At 43.0% G+C, this 15723-nt stretch overlaps 1 protein-coding gene across 6 annotated transcripts in view; it reads right to left on the bottom strand.

Moving 5' to 3' along the window:
* Positions 1-15723, bottom strand: part of utrn (utrophin) — a 195949-nt gene that overhangs the window by 24881 nt on the left and 155345 nt on the right. For all 6 annotated transcript variants that reach the window (XM_034076052.1, XM_034076053.2, XM_034076051.2 and 3 more), the window contains 3 exons: positions 14771-14937; positions 12149-12260; positions 2341-2477 (listed from right to left, as the gene is read on the bottom strand). In XM_034076052.1, the coding sequence (XP_033931943.1) occupies positions 2341-2477; positions 12149-12260; positions 14771-14937 (416 nt within the window). The remainder of the gene's footprint in view (positions 1-2340; positions 2478-12148; positions 12261-14770; positions 14938-15723) is intronic.

Below are 15723 nucleotides of genomic sequence, written 5' to 3' on the forward strand. Positions count from 1 at the left end.
GGAGAATCTATTGCAAGGGTTCAGGTGAGTCATTACCAAACATCTTTTAGTTTCTGGTGCGCACAAGATGCAAAACGACATTGTTCAAAAGTAATAGAGCCTGAGCGAGAAATGTCCGACAGGCAGAAGAGAAGGAGAGAGATTGATGGATAAAATGAGGAATAAAAAAGAGTGACTGTCTCGGAGCACGAGGGGCAGGCGGGCCGGTATTCGAAAGGGCAACAACTCAGGCTGCGGCCACACGAGGACGAAAACGGCTAAACGCATAGGATTAACGCAATCGCAAACAAGCTTCCGTCCACACGCAATAGTTATCTGGATAGTGTCTGCCCACACGAGACCGCTCCGTTTAGCTCCAACCGCTGGAGAAGCTGCAGTACATATGCAGGAGCCTGTATGTGGCGCTGTAACTTCCTCCACAAAAGCAGCGAATAAGCATGGTTGTCATGGTTGCCCTTCTGTTTATTCTCCGCGGTGAGGGCCGAGGGAACCGGGCAGAGTTTTTCGCCAGTCAACGTGTATTAAAGTTTAAATCTTCCGGACAAAATTATAAAAGTGCCGGTCAAAGGTCTTCTTTGTTATTTATTGAGCTTTAAACAAATGAATAACGACTCTATATAATATAATGATAAAATACACGGAGCCTCTCTTTTTCCTCCCTCTCTTCGGACAGCGTCAGTGTCTCATGCAGCAGCTGATCCAGTAATGAGTGACCCGGCCGACAGTAAAAATAAACATATTTATAACTAGTTTAGGGAGTTTGAGAGGTAATTAAAATAGCTAAGGGTGATGAATGATCTGACTTGAAGTGTGTGTTTTGCTGATGGAGGATCTGCTGTAGATGTTGCACAAACAACTGTAGCATGGTCAATAGCGTCCGGAGCACGATAGCAACTCTGCGATCCGCCATTGTTGTTGTTGGCGAAACACTTCAGCACTGGCGCGGGGTAAGCGGAGGTGAGCAGAAGAGGTGGGGAGAGGCGGGGCTATTGCGCAATCACTATCAGTGATCTGAAAATGTTCGGATAGGGTGCACACACGGAGCCGTTTGACCCCCCAGAGAGTTGCGTATGCCGTTCTATCCACCTTGGGACCCGTTATCGTTTCCTCAGTCGTTTAGTGCCATATTCGGTCGTCCTCGTGTGGCCGAATGGTCTATATGACACTAAACAGTAATGCAAACGGCCGTTTTTGTCCTCGTGTGGCTGGGGCCTCAGACACACACTCCGAAGGGGAGGACGAGCAGCCCACCGGGGGCGCCTGCATAATGTGAGCCGAGTTAAACGGCCCTCCAGGGGGATTTACGGCTGGCAGGAGCAGGGGCATAAATCAGACGTAGTCACCGGGCCAGGTGCTGCAGACAGAAGATCTACAGTACAGTACAGCCGCGACGCCTGGTAATGACTGGACCGACAGGTAAATAAACACATGAACTGAGAGGGAAATTAACGCTCCCAACACACTGGAGCGCATGTGTGGATATTTATGACAGAGATTTGACTGTTAGATACATTTAAAAGGAGCTCTCCAGGAATGTTACATATTAAAAGTCAATCAAGGGGGGTATGATGTGTTGTGTGGCCCTAGGGAAGTTTCTTCAAGTCAGAGAAAATTAATAATTTAGATTTTATTACTCAAGTAATCGGCTCTAAGATTTAGACGTGGTCAACATAAAAAATCCTGATCTACAAGCTGGGAGCAGGGAGCTGAGAAACTTTAGAGCCGTTCTGACCTGAGCAGTTATAATGGAGTTAATAAAGCCGCCATAAAGCGGTTTCAGAGCATTTGTCAGGATACCTCAGACTCATCAGCAATCATTTTGAACATTCGTATTTGAATCTGTCTCTCCTTTGTCCCTGAATGATACTGATGTGTAATTCTAAATCACTGAAGTAATAATTAAGAACACAGTTAGAGCATTTTGTCACAATCAGCCCTGCTTTTAAAGACGCGTAAAAGTAAAATAATCTATTTTCCAAGTTATAATTCCTTCTCTGTATTGTTAAATGTTCAGTCATCTTTTTTGTTGCCAAAAATATGTCATGGGTAAGTACTGTAAGAGCTCTATTGTCCCACGGTTTAAGCTCATATATTTTTTACGGTATTGATTTATATCCCTTTTGTTACTAAAGACTTTACTTTAGACATTACTGAAGACAACATCTCTTTAACTTGGGATTGAAGTGACTTTACAAACGCTGAAAGGTATGTGATGCATGATTGAGATGAGGGTGGATTCTGTTTCAGTCAGTCAACCTGTATATAAAAAGTCTTATTGTACTTGAGCCAATCTGATCTGAGCTCTGTTCTGTTTAATTTAGACACTCAAGTGTTACTCACGTTTCCATGTTGTCGCCCTCTAGAACTGTCTGCACTGGAAGGTAACCCAGCCGTGGATGTTTGGCAAAGTACTTCTTCGAGCGGAATTTGTTCTTCAGCACTTTGGTGAAATCACGCATGTCCTCACCCGATGTCGTCTGCAGAAGGAGTGACACAGAGAGAGACAGACAGAGATTGTATGTTATTTATTGCCATTTGTGAGCCATGTCTGTGCATTTCCACTGCCTCTTGTGCAGACATCAGCAGCATATGCATTTGTGTGAAATAGAACCTGTTCTGTTAATTAGATACTTAGCAAAGGTGTTCTTCCTGCAGAAGCGGTTTCTGCTTTGCAAGCAAACAAAAAATTACCACAACAGTGTGCCCGGAGGGGGGGAAATCCCTTAGCAGAGGATTCAGACAACCACCACTGAACATGCCACAAATTAATATTACTCCAACAGTTGACAGATGCGTAAATAAACATACAATTGAGTTCACTTGGCTTAGTGACTAATCCGTGCCATGTTGTGTTTCGTGTGAGCACACTAAAGGCAATTATAGAACAATTATACTAAAGCTGGGAGAGAATTTGTGTGCGTCATAGTGTAATTGTCTTTACATAAGCTCCTTCATGTGGTTTAATAGACACTTTTTTTATCCTTTTAAGATGAGTTTTTTTGCCTTAAAAAAATAATAGGTAAAAGAGAGAAATGAAGACCCCAGCTTTAATCAAATTGGAGATGTTGACATTACAGCGTGTGCGTCACCAGGACGCTCCCTGACAGAGTGTGACAGCAAAAGCCCATCAGACACAGTGGAATCCAAACAACATCTCCACTTAGGAAAGGAAAAAAACACTTAAATTACAGCAATCAATACAGCAGCCCACCACATTCTGCTTCTTCAATATCACAGAGAAATCCCATTAGAGCTATGAAAATGCGACACACATAAAAATAAAAACCTAATAAAAAAAAAGCAATATTGTGGCCATAAAGTAGACAGCACGACAAAGATGTGAGAACAAATCTTATTAAATGACCGCACTGAGGATCACTAAAGTCACTATCAGTCTTTAACTCTGCAAAATCAGTTTTTTGTAGAGTCATTATTCAATACGGGATTGAACATATAAAACTGCAACCAATTTGATTTGAGAATGGGGGGGAAGGGTAAATACAATTATATACGATTCTGATCTTTTTAGACGAAAGAGAGAGAAACAGGAGTGTCTAATAAAGTTGAGATGAACTCAAGGATTCAAATGTTGTTCCAGTTATATTTGATTTTCCTCTCGCTGGTATTGCACATTTGGATCTTGACTAAACCAAACAGGTTAGAACTGCTGTTTTGGAGTATTTTCCTGTAGAATACTTTGCAGGTAAATACGCTCCTCTAACTTGGATATGCAGTGCTTATTAAGTGACATTACAACTATTCAGCAGAAATCAAGTGGAAGCTTTTCAAGGTTTTAGGATTTTATAGCTATTCCAGTATTGATCTCACTTGACTGTATGCTCAAGGGCATTGTTCAAACAGAACATAAGCTTTGGCACCTGTCTAACGTGTTTGGCAACTGCAAAGCAAGCTGTCCTCAACCATTTGCTAGTATTTGGCGCCATTCATTGATCCCTTTATCCTTGTTTGTGCTGAAAAGCCTGCGGACAGTACGCTGCTGTCAGAGCCACTCTTCAAAGTAGTGATGGTGGCACGTTTGGATTGCTTTCTGGCAGACGCAGAGCATACCTTTAAAGTTGCCTTGTCACAGACAATCTGCAAATGATCTGAGTGATCACTGTGTTGTAGCCACAATTAGGGACACTAAGGTCCAAAAGGTTAAACCTCGCATTATCATTAAGAGAGACACAAAACATTTTGTGGAGCAGGGTTTTGTGCATGATCTGTTTGATTTTGATTGGGGTAAAATCGATCTGTGTGCTGATGTAGAAACCGCATGGTCTTATTTTTATCTTGGTTTTATGGAGATCCTTGATAGACATGCACCCCTGCGTACATTTAGAGTAAATGGACGAGACAATCCTTGGTTTTCTGCTAATCTGTCCAGTCTCCTTCATGAGAGAAACAAGGCCTGGGCAAAGGCTAGGAAATCAGGCTCAGAGGTAGAATGGCTGCGTTTTAGGCAGCTAAGAAATAGATTCACTTCACATGTCAAAAGTGCTAAATCTAAGTATTATCTGTCAGTAACCACAAAGAATCGGAATAATCCTGGAAAATTTTGGAAATCCATTAAATCGTTATCCACCGGCGATATCCGTAATGAGCTACCTCCGTGCATTACCACAGCATCTGGCTCTATATCGGACAGGGCTACTATGCTAAATTGTTTTAATGAGCATTTTGTCTCCTGTGGTTCTCTATTTGATTCTGTCACTAACTCTGCTTCTGTGAACACTACAGTATGTGACTCTGAAGAACGTGTGTTGGAAAACCCTTTTAGTTTTACCCCTTTTACTGTTGATGTTGTTCGTGACAACGTAGATCCTTTCTTTTTAAAGATAGCTGCAGACTTTATTGCTCCACCTCTTACTTCTCTTTTTAACCTCTCCCTCAGCACTAACACAATTCCAAAATTGTGGAAGTCAGCATATGTCCTGCCTTTGCTAAAAGGAGGGGAGGCCATCCATCCATCCATCTTCTCCCGCTTATCCGTGGTCGGGTCGCGGGGGTAGCAGTTCCAGCAGAGAGCCCCAAACTTTCTTTTCCCTGGCGACATCAACCAGCTCTGACTGGGGGATCCCAAGGCGCTCCCAGGCCAGCGAAGAGATATAATCCCTCCACCTGGTCCTAGGTCTACCCCTTGGTCTCTTCCCAGCTGGACGTGCCTGGAACACCTCCCTAGGGAGGCGCCCAGGTGGCATCCTAACTAGGTGCCCGAACCACCTCAACTGGCTTCTTTCGACGCGAAGGAGGAGCGGCTCAACTCCGAGTGCCTCCCTGATGACCGAACTTCTCACCTTATCTCTAAGGGAGACACCAGCCACCCGGCGGAGGAAACCCATCTCGGCCGCTTGTATCCGCGATCTCGTTCTTTCGGTCATGACCCATCCTTCATGACCATAGGTGAGGGTAGGAACGAAAATGGCCCGGTAGACAGAGAGCTTTGCCTTCTGGCTCAGCTCCCTTTTCGTCACAACGGTGCGGTAAAGCGACTGCAATACCGCTCCCGCTGCTCCGATTCTCCGGCCCATCTCACGCTCCATTGTTCCCTCACTCGAGAACAAGACCCCGAGATACTTGAACTCCTTACCTGGGGTAAGGACTCATTCCCTACTTGGAGTGGACAGTCCATCGGTTTCCTGCTGAGAACCATGGCCTTAGATTTGGAGGTGCTGATCCTCATCCCAGCCGCTTCACACTCGGTTGCGAACCGATCCAGTGAGTGCTGAAGGTCGCAGACCGATGAAGCCATCAGAACCACATCATCTGCAAAAAGCAGTGGTGCAATCCTTAGTCCACCGAACTGCAGACCCCCCCCCCCCCACGACTACGCCTCGAAATCCGATCCATGTATATTACAAACAGGATTGGTGACAAAGCGCAGCCCTGGCGGAGGCCAACCCTCACCGGAAATGGGTCCGACTTACTGCCGAGGACCCGGACACAGCTCTCGCTTTGGGAGTACAGAGATTGGATGGCCCTGAGTAGAGACCCCCTCACCCCATACTCCCGCAACACCTCCCACAGTAACTCCCTGGGAACCCGGTCATACGCCTTCTCCAAGTCAACAAAACACATGTAGACCGGATAAGCGTACTCCCAGGCCCCCTCCAGGATCCTTGCGAGAGTAAAAAGCTGATCCGTCGTTCCACGACCAGGACGGAATCCGCATTGTTCCTCCTCAATCTGAGGTTCGACAATCGGCCTGACCCTCCTTTCGAGTACCTTAGAGTAAACTTTCCCGGGGAGGCTGAGTAGTGTGATGCCTCTGTAATTGGCACACACCCTCTGATCTCACCTTCTGAAGGCCACCTTATTAAATAACTATAGGCCAATCTCTAAGTTGTCAGTTCTGGCTAAGGTTCTTGAACGCTTAGTGAGTGAACAGGTAAAGGTGTTTAATGTACAAATGACATCCTGTCTAAACATCAGTCAGGCTTCAGAAAGCAACACAGCACCATCACTGTCACAATGAAAGTGGTGAATGATGTGGCGAGTATCTTAGATAATAAGCAGAGTTGTGCAGCTCTATTTATTGACGTTTCAAAAGCGTTTGACACCGTCGATCCTCACATTTTAAAACAGAGGCTAGCCAGTATAGGCATGTCCAGCCATGCAGTGGGGTGGTTTGTAAACTACCTCTCTAAAAGGTCCCAATGTGTTCATTTTGATGGGCTGTCTTCTGAGTGGTTGAACATTTCAAATGGTGTTCCCCAAGGTTCTGTTTTAGGTCCACTTTTATTCTCCATCTACATCTACAGTTTAGGCGAAAATGTGGATGAAGCTACTTTACATTTCTATGCGGACGATACCGTGATATACTGTGCAGGTCCCTCCATTAAGGAGGCTGGTGTTAAATTACAGGCTGTTTTTAACACTATTCAGACTCAGCTCTCTGAACTAAAGCTTCTTTTAAATGTTGAGAAAACCAAGGTAATGCTCTTTTCTAAAGCTAAAAAGACACCAGAGCCTGTTTTAGATATTGTAACTACACAAGGAATAAAACTTGAAGTGGTTACCTGTTACAAATACCTTGGTATCTGGCTTGATGATTGTCTCACTTTTAAACTTCATGTCAATAACCTGCTTAAAAAGCTGAGGGTTAGGCTAGGGTTCTTCCACAGGAACAAGTCCTGTTTCTCGCTTGAGGCCAGGAAAAGGCTAGTCACTGTGACCTTTTTACCTGTGCTGGACTATGGTGATTTGATGTATATCATATATGAATGCACCTGCCAATTGCCTGGTCAAGTCAGATGCTGCGTATCACAGTGCCTTAAGATTTGTGACAAACTGTAAAGCATTAACCCATCACTGTACCCTGTATGCAAGGGCTGGTTTGCTTTCACTAACTGTACGGAGGCTCAGTCACTGGTACATTTTTATATACAAAGCCATGTTAGGGAAACTTCCATCTTATATCTGCTCCCTGATCTCACGGAAAATTGTAAGTGGCTACTCCCTGAGATCGAATGCTGTGGTTTTATTAAATGTGCCAACTGCTAGGACTGTCTTAGGGAAGACAGCTTTTAGATGCGCAGCTCCGCTGTCTTGGAATAGTCTGCAAATTAAATGGAAACTGAACAATCTGGTGCCACTAAATGTTTTTAAAGCTCGGTTGGATGCTAGTCAATCGGAAGCTATTGGTACCTGTTTATGTGGATAATTATGTAAATGATGCTGTATGATGTCCTTTTGTTGTTCTATTTATGTTTTTATGTTTCATGTGGAACTACTTGAGCAGGTCTCCCTTGAAAAAGAGATCAATGATCTCAATGAGATTTATCTGTATAAATAAAGGTTTGAAATTAAATGAAAGGCTGATCAGTTGAATTATTAAATTACTCAGTGCTTAAAATCTTTTGTCTTTTTAGTGTGTCACAGGACTGTTTACAGCTTCCAGGCAGCTGTGACTCACAAGCCTCTCTTTTCTGCTATACTGATTATTGTCTCTCTGGTGTTGTTTATCTTTATTTTTTATTTTGATAACACCAAATAAAATAATCATGCAACAGACCTTACTTTATCATAAAATAAGGGGGGCAAAAAGAAAAAATCATGAATTAAATGTGAGGACATATTCCTTTAACCAATTCGTAAGGATGAGGTCAACTTTGTGACAGACTGGGGTACCATATGAACACAGAGTATTGTTTATGCGCCGTCATATCTGTTTGTTAAGCATGGACTTTATGTTCATGACCTCATCTAATCAAAATCTTATTTGCTAAGCTATGCACGTTTAACGGCCATCTCTAAAAGAGAGTCTAATAATGCCCTTGTTGTGCTTTCATTATTTATACTATACTAATAATGTATGAAGACTTAATCAATTGGCCAGGCCACAGAAAAGGTGGCGTGGCCCAACACAATGAGATAGAGGGGTATTTTGAACCCTCTTTAAATTTACCGTTTTGTCCATCCTTTATGGTAAAACTCCAGACTCCTGAGTGATTGATGCAACCTAAAGTGAAAGTGGACATATCATGCTAGATTTGAAAAATATATTGTAGGGCCATACCTATACAGAACATGTCTGTGCAGTTTTTTTTTCAATATACCAAACCGATCACCCATTGTAGCCATGCCTCACACTGCTCACACCTCGCTTTTGCAGCCCTGTTAGAGAAACGCGGATCTTGGGTCCTTAGCTTGAAAAAAATAAAGAAGAGGAGGCGGAGCTAATGCCTGATCAGAATTCTACCGGAGATAAAGTTAAATTCGGTGTGATAAAACTCCATCCTGTTTAAACCACGTTAAGGATTATTTCTGAAACAGCATGGAGCTCAAATGCTTTTTCTCTTGCAGGTTTATCACAAGGTGAGTTCCTTTTTTTATTTCCTGCGTTTTAAACACTGTGCTCTTCAGTACAGGTTAGCTCTGAGTGTTACGGCCCGTCCACACAGCGGCGTGCGTTGACGCTTCCCCATTCACTTTGAATGCGGTGACGTCACTTTTAGCCGAAATGCATCGTGGGAAGCGACGTGGAGCGTAGCTGGCGTGTCTCGCTGCAAACTTGAGCAATGTTCAACTTTTGACGCCTCGGCGAGGCGTCAGCCAATCGAATCATATGCCAGTACAAGCTCTAGCCAATCAAACCGCTGCTTGTGTGTCAGGGGCGGGAGATTCATGTGATTGGTTGTTGGTCGAGTGTCAGACACGCCCGCCGGCAAGCGTCAACGCACGCCGCTGTGTGGACGGGCCGTTAGAGATGCTTGCTAATGTAAACAAAGACGTCCAAAACACGTCAGGCATTGTTTCTGATAGCAACTTTCTGTGGGTCTGCCGGCGTCATAGCGGATGTAAATCTGTATCCGCTCGTTGTACCCCTGTTTTTAAAAGATTTGGGTACGGAGGAAAAGAGAGAAGGTTTTATTTTCTGACGCTGTGTGAGTTCCCCGACGCACCGGGGACACATATGTATGTATAAAAGACATCACAAAGTGCATTTTGCATGATAGGTCCCCTTTAAGTAATACGTTTAAACCAACATTTGACAAGACTGAACTGCTTTTCCTTCCGGGAAAAGATTGTCCCACTCTTGACCTGACTATCAACATCGGCACCTCTGTTGTTTCCCCGACCCAGACTGCAAGGAATCTGGGTGTGACCCTAGATAACAAACTGATAGCAACCCGTTGCTGCAGATACACGCTTTACAACATCAGGAGGATACGTCCCCAGCTGACCCAGAAAGCGACGCAGCTTCTGGTCCACTGCAACTCCCTCCTGGCTGGTCTACCTGCATGTGCCATCCGACCTCTGCAGCTCATCCAGAATGCAGCGGCTCGTCTGGTCTTCAACCTTCCTACATTTTCCCACACCACGCCGCTCCTCCGCTCCCTCCACTGGCTTCCGGTAACTGCTAGAATCCACTTCAAGACACTGGTACTTGCGTACCATGCTGCGAACGGATCTGGCCCTTCCTACATCCAGGACATGGTTAAACTGTACACCCCAGCATGTGCACTACGCTCTGCATCAGCCAAACGACTCGCTGCACCCTCGCTGCGAGGGGGACCCAAGTTCCCATCAGCAAAAACACGTGGGTTTGCTATCCTGGCTCCAAAATGGTGGAATGAGCTCCCTATTGACATCAGGACAGTTGAAAGCCTGCACATCTTCCGGCACAGACTGAAAACTAATCTCTTTCGACTCCACCTCGAGCGATAGAATGACTAACAAAGAACTGCTAACAGAGCACTTATATACTAATAAAGGACTGGCTTATCTATAGCTAGTTGAGTAGCACTTGAAATGCTTGGCTCTATGAAACCTGATGTACTTATATGATTCTGTTTTCTTCAAGGTTGTGTCTTCCTGGTCGAATGTACTTATTGTAAGTCGCTTTGGATAAAAGCGTCAGCTAAATACAATGTAATGTAACATTTTAAGTCTTTGTTGTTGCAGCCTACTGTAGCTGAATATAAAAAAGTGTTTTCAAAGTCGTGGCCGGCAGCTGCTGGGCTTCTTTACTCAGGGAAGAATGATCACCACTCCTTCCAGCTACTCTCCCAGAGTCAATATCTATCCCATTTGCAAAATTGAAAAAGCAAATTAAAAGACAGAAATGAAAAAAACGTCTCCACTCGAGTCACTCAAAGTTAGACGTTAAGCAACATTGAAATGAGTTGGCCCACAAGTGTGCAATCCTCATTGAGAAGAAGGGCAATGTTCAATTTCCCCAAGCTCTCGCCCTTCTAATATTCTTCTCTCTGTGTAGTAGTAAAGTGAAATATTGCTTTCTGGCAGTGATTCTAAGAAGACCTCCGAGAGCCACGAACATTTTACCATTTGTTCATGAAAATTCAAATTGGGCCAGGGGTCTGTCGGGAGGCTTGATTGTGGAACAAGTTGCAGAAATCAACTGCGAGGAAAGTAGGACGTAGTGGCAGGAGTAATGTCAACCCGCCTTAATCACAGTGTGGCGGCTCAATACCCAGTTACATTTGAGTCGCTGAGAGGCTAAACTTGGCTTTAAACTGTGACGCGTTTTCGAAAAGAAAGTCCATGTAGAAGCAATATAGTTGTAAGGATATTTAATAAACAAAATCAAAACATAGTAACTATGGACAAAACGGTCAACAGAAAAAATGACAGCACAAGCTCACCCTCTGTCATGTGCACTCGACATCAAACAGGTAACTTATAAACCAAACCATACCCATGTGACAATTACCGGAAGTGCTCAACAAGCAAATAAAGGTGACGTAAATAATAATGATAATACAAATAATGAACTTGAGCTAAGTAGTGTTTTGGCACCTACACACAGTGAGGGAATAAAAATGTCTTGCAGAACTTTAAATGAAACGCTTCAACAAAAACTCTAGAAGGCTAAATGGTTCTGAGTTCTGGGGAGAATGACTCAATCGTATTGGATTTCACTACCTCAAGCTTTCGGTTGCATTTACCTGTCGACTGCTATGTTTTGGAGCGTTGTGGGTCAGGTACTTGTATAACGCTTAAATACTAACAGAGTAGTCCAGTTTAAGATGTATGAGTTTTAAGACTCATCAGACTCCCAAAATGCTACAAGATATAACGGGTGTAGAGACGACAAAAAGGTAGAGATAGTTTTTTTAATCTTTCCTGCAATTATTGGCTATTAAATGGTACAAATACTGCTTTCATGCTACAAAATAATGTTCTAGGAAGAAGCACTTGACCATGCATTGTCACAGTATGAAAGTCTTCTAAAAGGAGTTTTTCTTTTGCTAGATCCCTCTGCATTCGCACCCAACTGCATCAATACATTGTTTTAGCATTATACTGATACTCATGGTTTATCCATCAAAGATGGGTGAAACACTGAGCTGTCCATATAGGCTACTTGAGTATCAAATATCAATTAAAAATCAGTTCAGCGTAAGGTGAATCAGATATCAAATGGGTATAAATGTGTTGAAGTAGTTGTGAATGTGTGTGCCTTCATTAAAGCAGTAATTCATGAAATGACATATGAGATAAGTTGTAGTACACCCATCTGTGTGTGTGTGTGTGTGTGTGTGTGTGTGTGTGTGTGTGTGTGTGTGTGTGTGTGTGTGTGTGTGTGTGTGTGTGTGTGTGTGTGTGTGTGTGTGTGTGTGTGTGTGTGTGTGTGTGTGTGTGTGTGTGTGTGTGTGTGTGTGTGTGTGTGTTACTATCTTACCGGTGTGCAGTACTCCACCATGGGGTAGTTGAGCTTGTGACCCTTGGCTGTGCGCCCAGAAAAGAAGCAGCACTGACACACGTCGTAGTTGAAATGCTTCAGACTGCGATACCTAGATAGAGAGATGAGTGCAAAGAAAGGAAGGTGAAAAGTGAGAATACTAAAGTTTGGACGTAGTGTGTGTGTACATGTCACTTTCATGCCCTCAAGGTGTGTGTGTGTGTGTGTGTGTGTGTGTGTGTGTGTGTGTGTGTGTGTGTGTGTGTGTGTGTGTGTGTGTGTGTGTGTGTGTGTGTGTGTGTGTGTGTGTGTGTGTGTGTGTGTGTGTGTGTGTGTGTGTGTGTTTGTGCACGCACATATGTCACCCTTCATCATGAATAATCTCCTGGCTACACTAAGGCTTCATGGAGAACTGTTGATTTCTCCAGTCACTCTTTCACACAATCCTCCACGTGTGTTAATTCACACACAAACACACACCATTCCAACATGCTGGCAGTGTGGTAGACAGTTGGATTTCCACCAAAACACAACAACGTGACAACAACTGTCAGGATGTTGTCCTTGGCAGCAGTTGTAGCCAGAAGGCCATTTAACAGCTCAATTGAGACAGGAGCCATTCACACATAATAGCTTAAGTCTTTTATCTCTCTCTCGCTCCTCTCAAGCTCTCCCAAGGTTAGCTGACTGATGAGCTGCGAGACGGCCATATATCAAAAGAATGCAACAGCGCACACGACAACGCCAAGTCAAATGTGCCATTACATACTGACATGCAGCATATTACTATGAGGAGGGGGCGTTAATTCACCTTCACAGTTTAAGGTGCTGAAAAGACCTTTAATTCATGGGTTTATACACTAACAACTTTGGTTAATGATGGGACATGCACTGTCTGGTCTTCTAGTGATATCCGTTATCTGTTAAAAAGTGATTTTTATTAAGCTCCCGTGCAAGATTTTAGGGCATATGCTTCACAGACAAAAATTATAAAAATACTGTATGGTCAGTAGTGTTTGATATAGGGATAACAAAAGAAGAAATAATACCAATAGCAAAAAATAAGTGTATTAATGATATTATAATAATGTTACCACTTAGACAGATGGGACGTATGTACTCAGCAGCCAAGTGTACATGTTGTGACATTAATTATACTATATCAACGTAACACTTAAACAAAATTATGTTCATAACATTCTTATATCAAGTCCTAATTTCCTTCTTTTTTTTAATAACCTTAGCTACACCACAATTGTTCAGTGGCGACTGAAGAAGTACTCACAATGTTTGACCCCTGGTTAGGGATCACTGAATTAGATAGCAATAAGATGCCATAACCAAGAAGATATTAAGACATAACTGGAGCAATAAAACTGCTCTAAAACATAAATGTGAACATCCAATTTAGTCAGTACAACAAAATGTCAAGTTCAAAACACCATGAACGGTCTATTGTAAAACTGGCCTCTTGTGGGAGAAGCTATTGCATTTTAATTATTGTTAGCAGATCAAACACAAAGTAAAAAAGCTGTTGTAACATATGTTCAGGACACACTTGCTTCAATACAGAAGAAATGGAGCATGTTAAATGTGGCTTGTTGGCTTGTTAACATTCCAAACCATATATGGTGGCTTGATTTGACATTTATCATATCTGCTGACACACTGTCCTTGAAATTCAGTTTGAGTTCTTGGACAATCCCATGTACCATGCTAGTTTGAAAACTCCTGCTTCTTGCAAGAGGAAAAATGAAATCTACAAAATGCTTGCTACGCATTTTCCTTCCTCTTCTTCGTCCGTGCTCTCTGCCTTTCTCCTTCCTCCATCGCTCCCTCTCATCGATCAACGCCAGAACTTGGCAGACGTGTGCTTCATCAAATGTCTGACTGTATTTCTCTTGCTGCTGGCAAAGCAAGGAACCTGAAGGGGACAATCCAGCAACCCTCCTTCACTTGGGATAATGTAACACATATAACCAGGCCCGGAAAATGCTTCTCGCTGCAAAACTGCTAAGTGAAAGAACCATTTTTTTTATGATAAATGGACAATGTCTTTCGTTTTTTGTAAAGCACTTTGAATTGCTTGTGTTGAAAAGTGCTATATAAATAAACTTGCCTTGCCTTGCCTATAGCTGTTGTAAAGCAACACACATGTTTCTCTACCTGTTGTTACGATAAGATCAGAAACAACTGATGCAAAGGCAGCTATGGGTGTGTGTGTGTGTGTGTGTGTGTGTGTGTGTGTGTGTGTGTGTGTGTGTGTGTGTGTGTGTGTGTGTGTGTGTGTGTGTGTGTGTGTGTGTGTGTGTGTGTGTGTGTGTGTGTGTGTGTGTGTGTGTGTGTGTGTGTGTGTGTGTGTGTGTGTGTGTGTGTGTGTGTGTGTGTGTGAGCATATTGCTGTCTTTGTCAGTATGTGTGTATGTTTCCTTGCAATCCACCGGATGGTATTTAGCCAGTGGTGTATCAGCTGTTGACATTTAGTTATATGCCTGGCCTCCAGAGCAGATTTGCCCTTTATGCTCAACCTCGAGAGAACAACACAGAACACTGCCACATTTTGCGTTTGTGTGTGTGAGGTCCGTTATATGCAAACTCTTTATTTCGTGTGTGTGTGCTTACCTGAAGCCAACAATAGGACACTCCTTGCAGATGTTGCACTTGGCCTGATGCTTGGCCGTCTCCGCAGCAGCCACTCTGTGCAGGACAGGAAGCCAGACCATGGACTGGGGCTCCAGACGCATCCAATCAACAAACTGCCTGGGCTCCAGCTCCACCTTATTGGTCACCTGGGCGTAAAAATGGTAAGGAACATTCAAATTATAACGTTCAGAAACCATGTGAAGTTTAAAGTTTCTGTAAAAGTTCAACAAGGGTGGTAAGCTGTAAAAGCACTTTCTAGAATGATTGGAAAACATGCTCAACTAATTCACATAAATGGATAGCAGGCTGTATATCCTTGCTTGTTACTGGAAGGCTAATAAAGATGTAGACACATTTAAGATGACCATTCCCTCAGGCACATTTCAGCCTTGAGTTGTGGACCAAGACTAAATTACTTTTACGGGCTCCTTATTCAAGTTTATTGGTTGAAATATCAAACAATAAATATAGATTCATTACACCCACACTGTCGTACACACCCATAGCTTTGCTGTAAGCTAACAGCTATATTGCTTTGAGCAAGTCGCTCTGAAAAACACCCCCAAACTCCTACTCCTGACTGCTGACTGCTGCTCTAAACTTTTGGAGGTGTTATTGTTTATATAACCTGCACTAGCGCAGTGATACATCTATTGATTTAAATACTCTGGGTGTGAAACAATTGCTTAGCTTTTTAAAGAACAACAAACTAAAAATCAACATTTGTCCATTTTTAAATCAAGAAGAAAGAAACATTACAGAAAAAAACGTTTACAAAATAGATTGATTATGTATGTGGAATAGGGGAAAGTGCTGTACCTGTATGTTTCTTGTTTGCTTCTTTGCCATGTGATATGTGATCTCTGTTCTGTATCTATGACTGATTGACCTGAATGTTTTATGTGTATTATCTCGATGCCCAAGACAAATTT

This window comes from Pseudochaenichthys georgianus, chromosome 24 (assembly GCF_902827115.2).
Source record: "Pseudochaenichthys georgianus chromosome 24, fPseGeo1.2, whole genome shotgun sequence".
NCBI classification, from domain to species: domain Eukaryota; kingdom Metazoa; phylum Chordata; class Actinopteri; order Perciformes; family Channichthyidae; genus Pseudochaenichthys; species Pseudochaenichthys georgianus.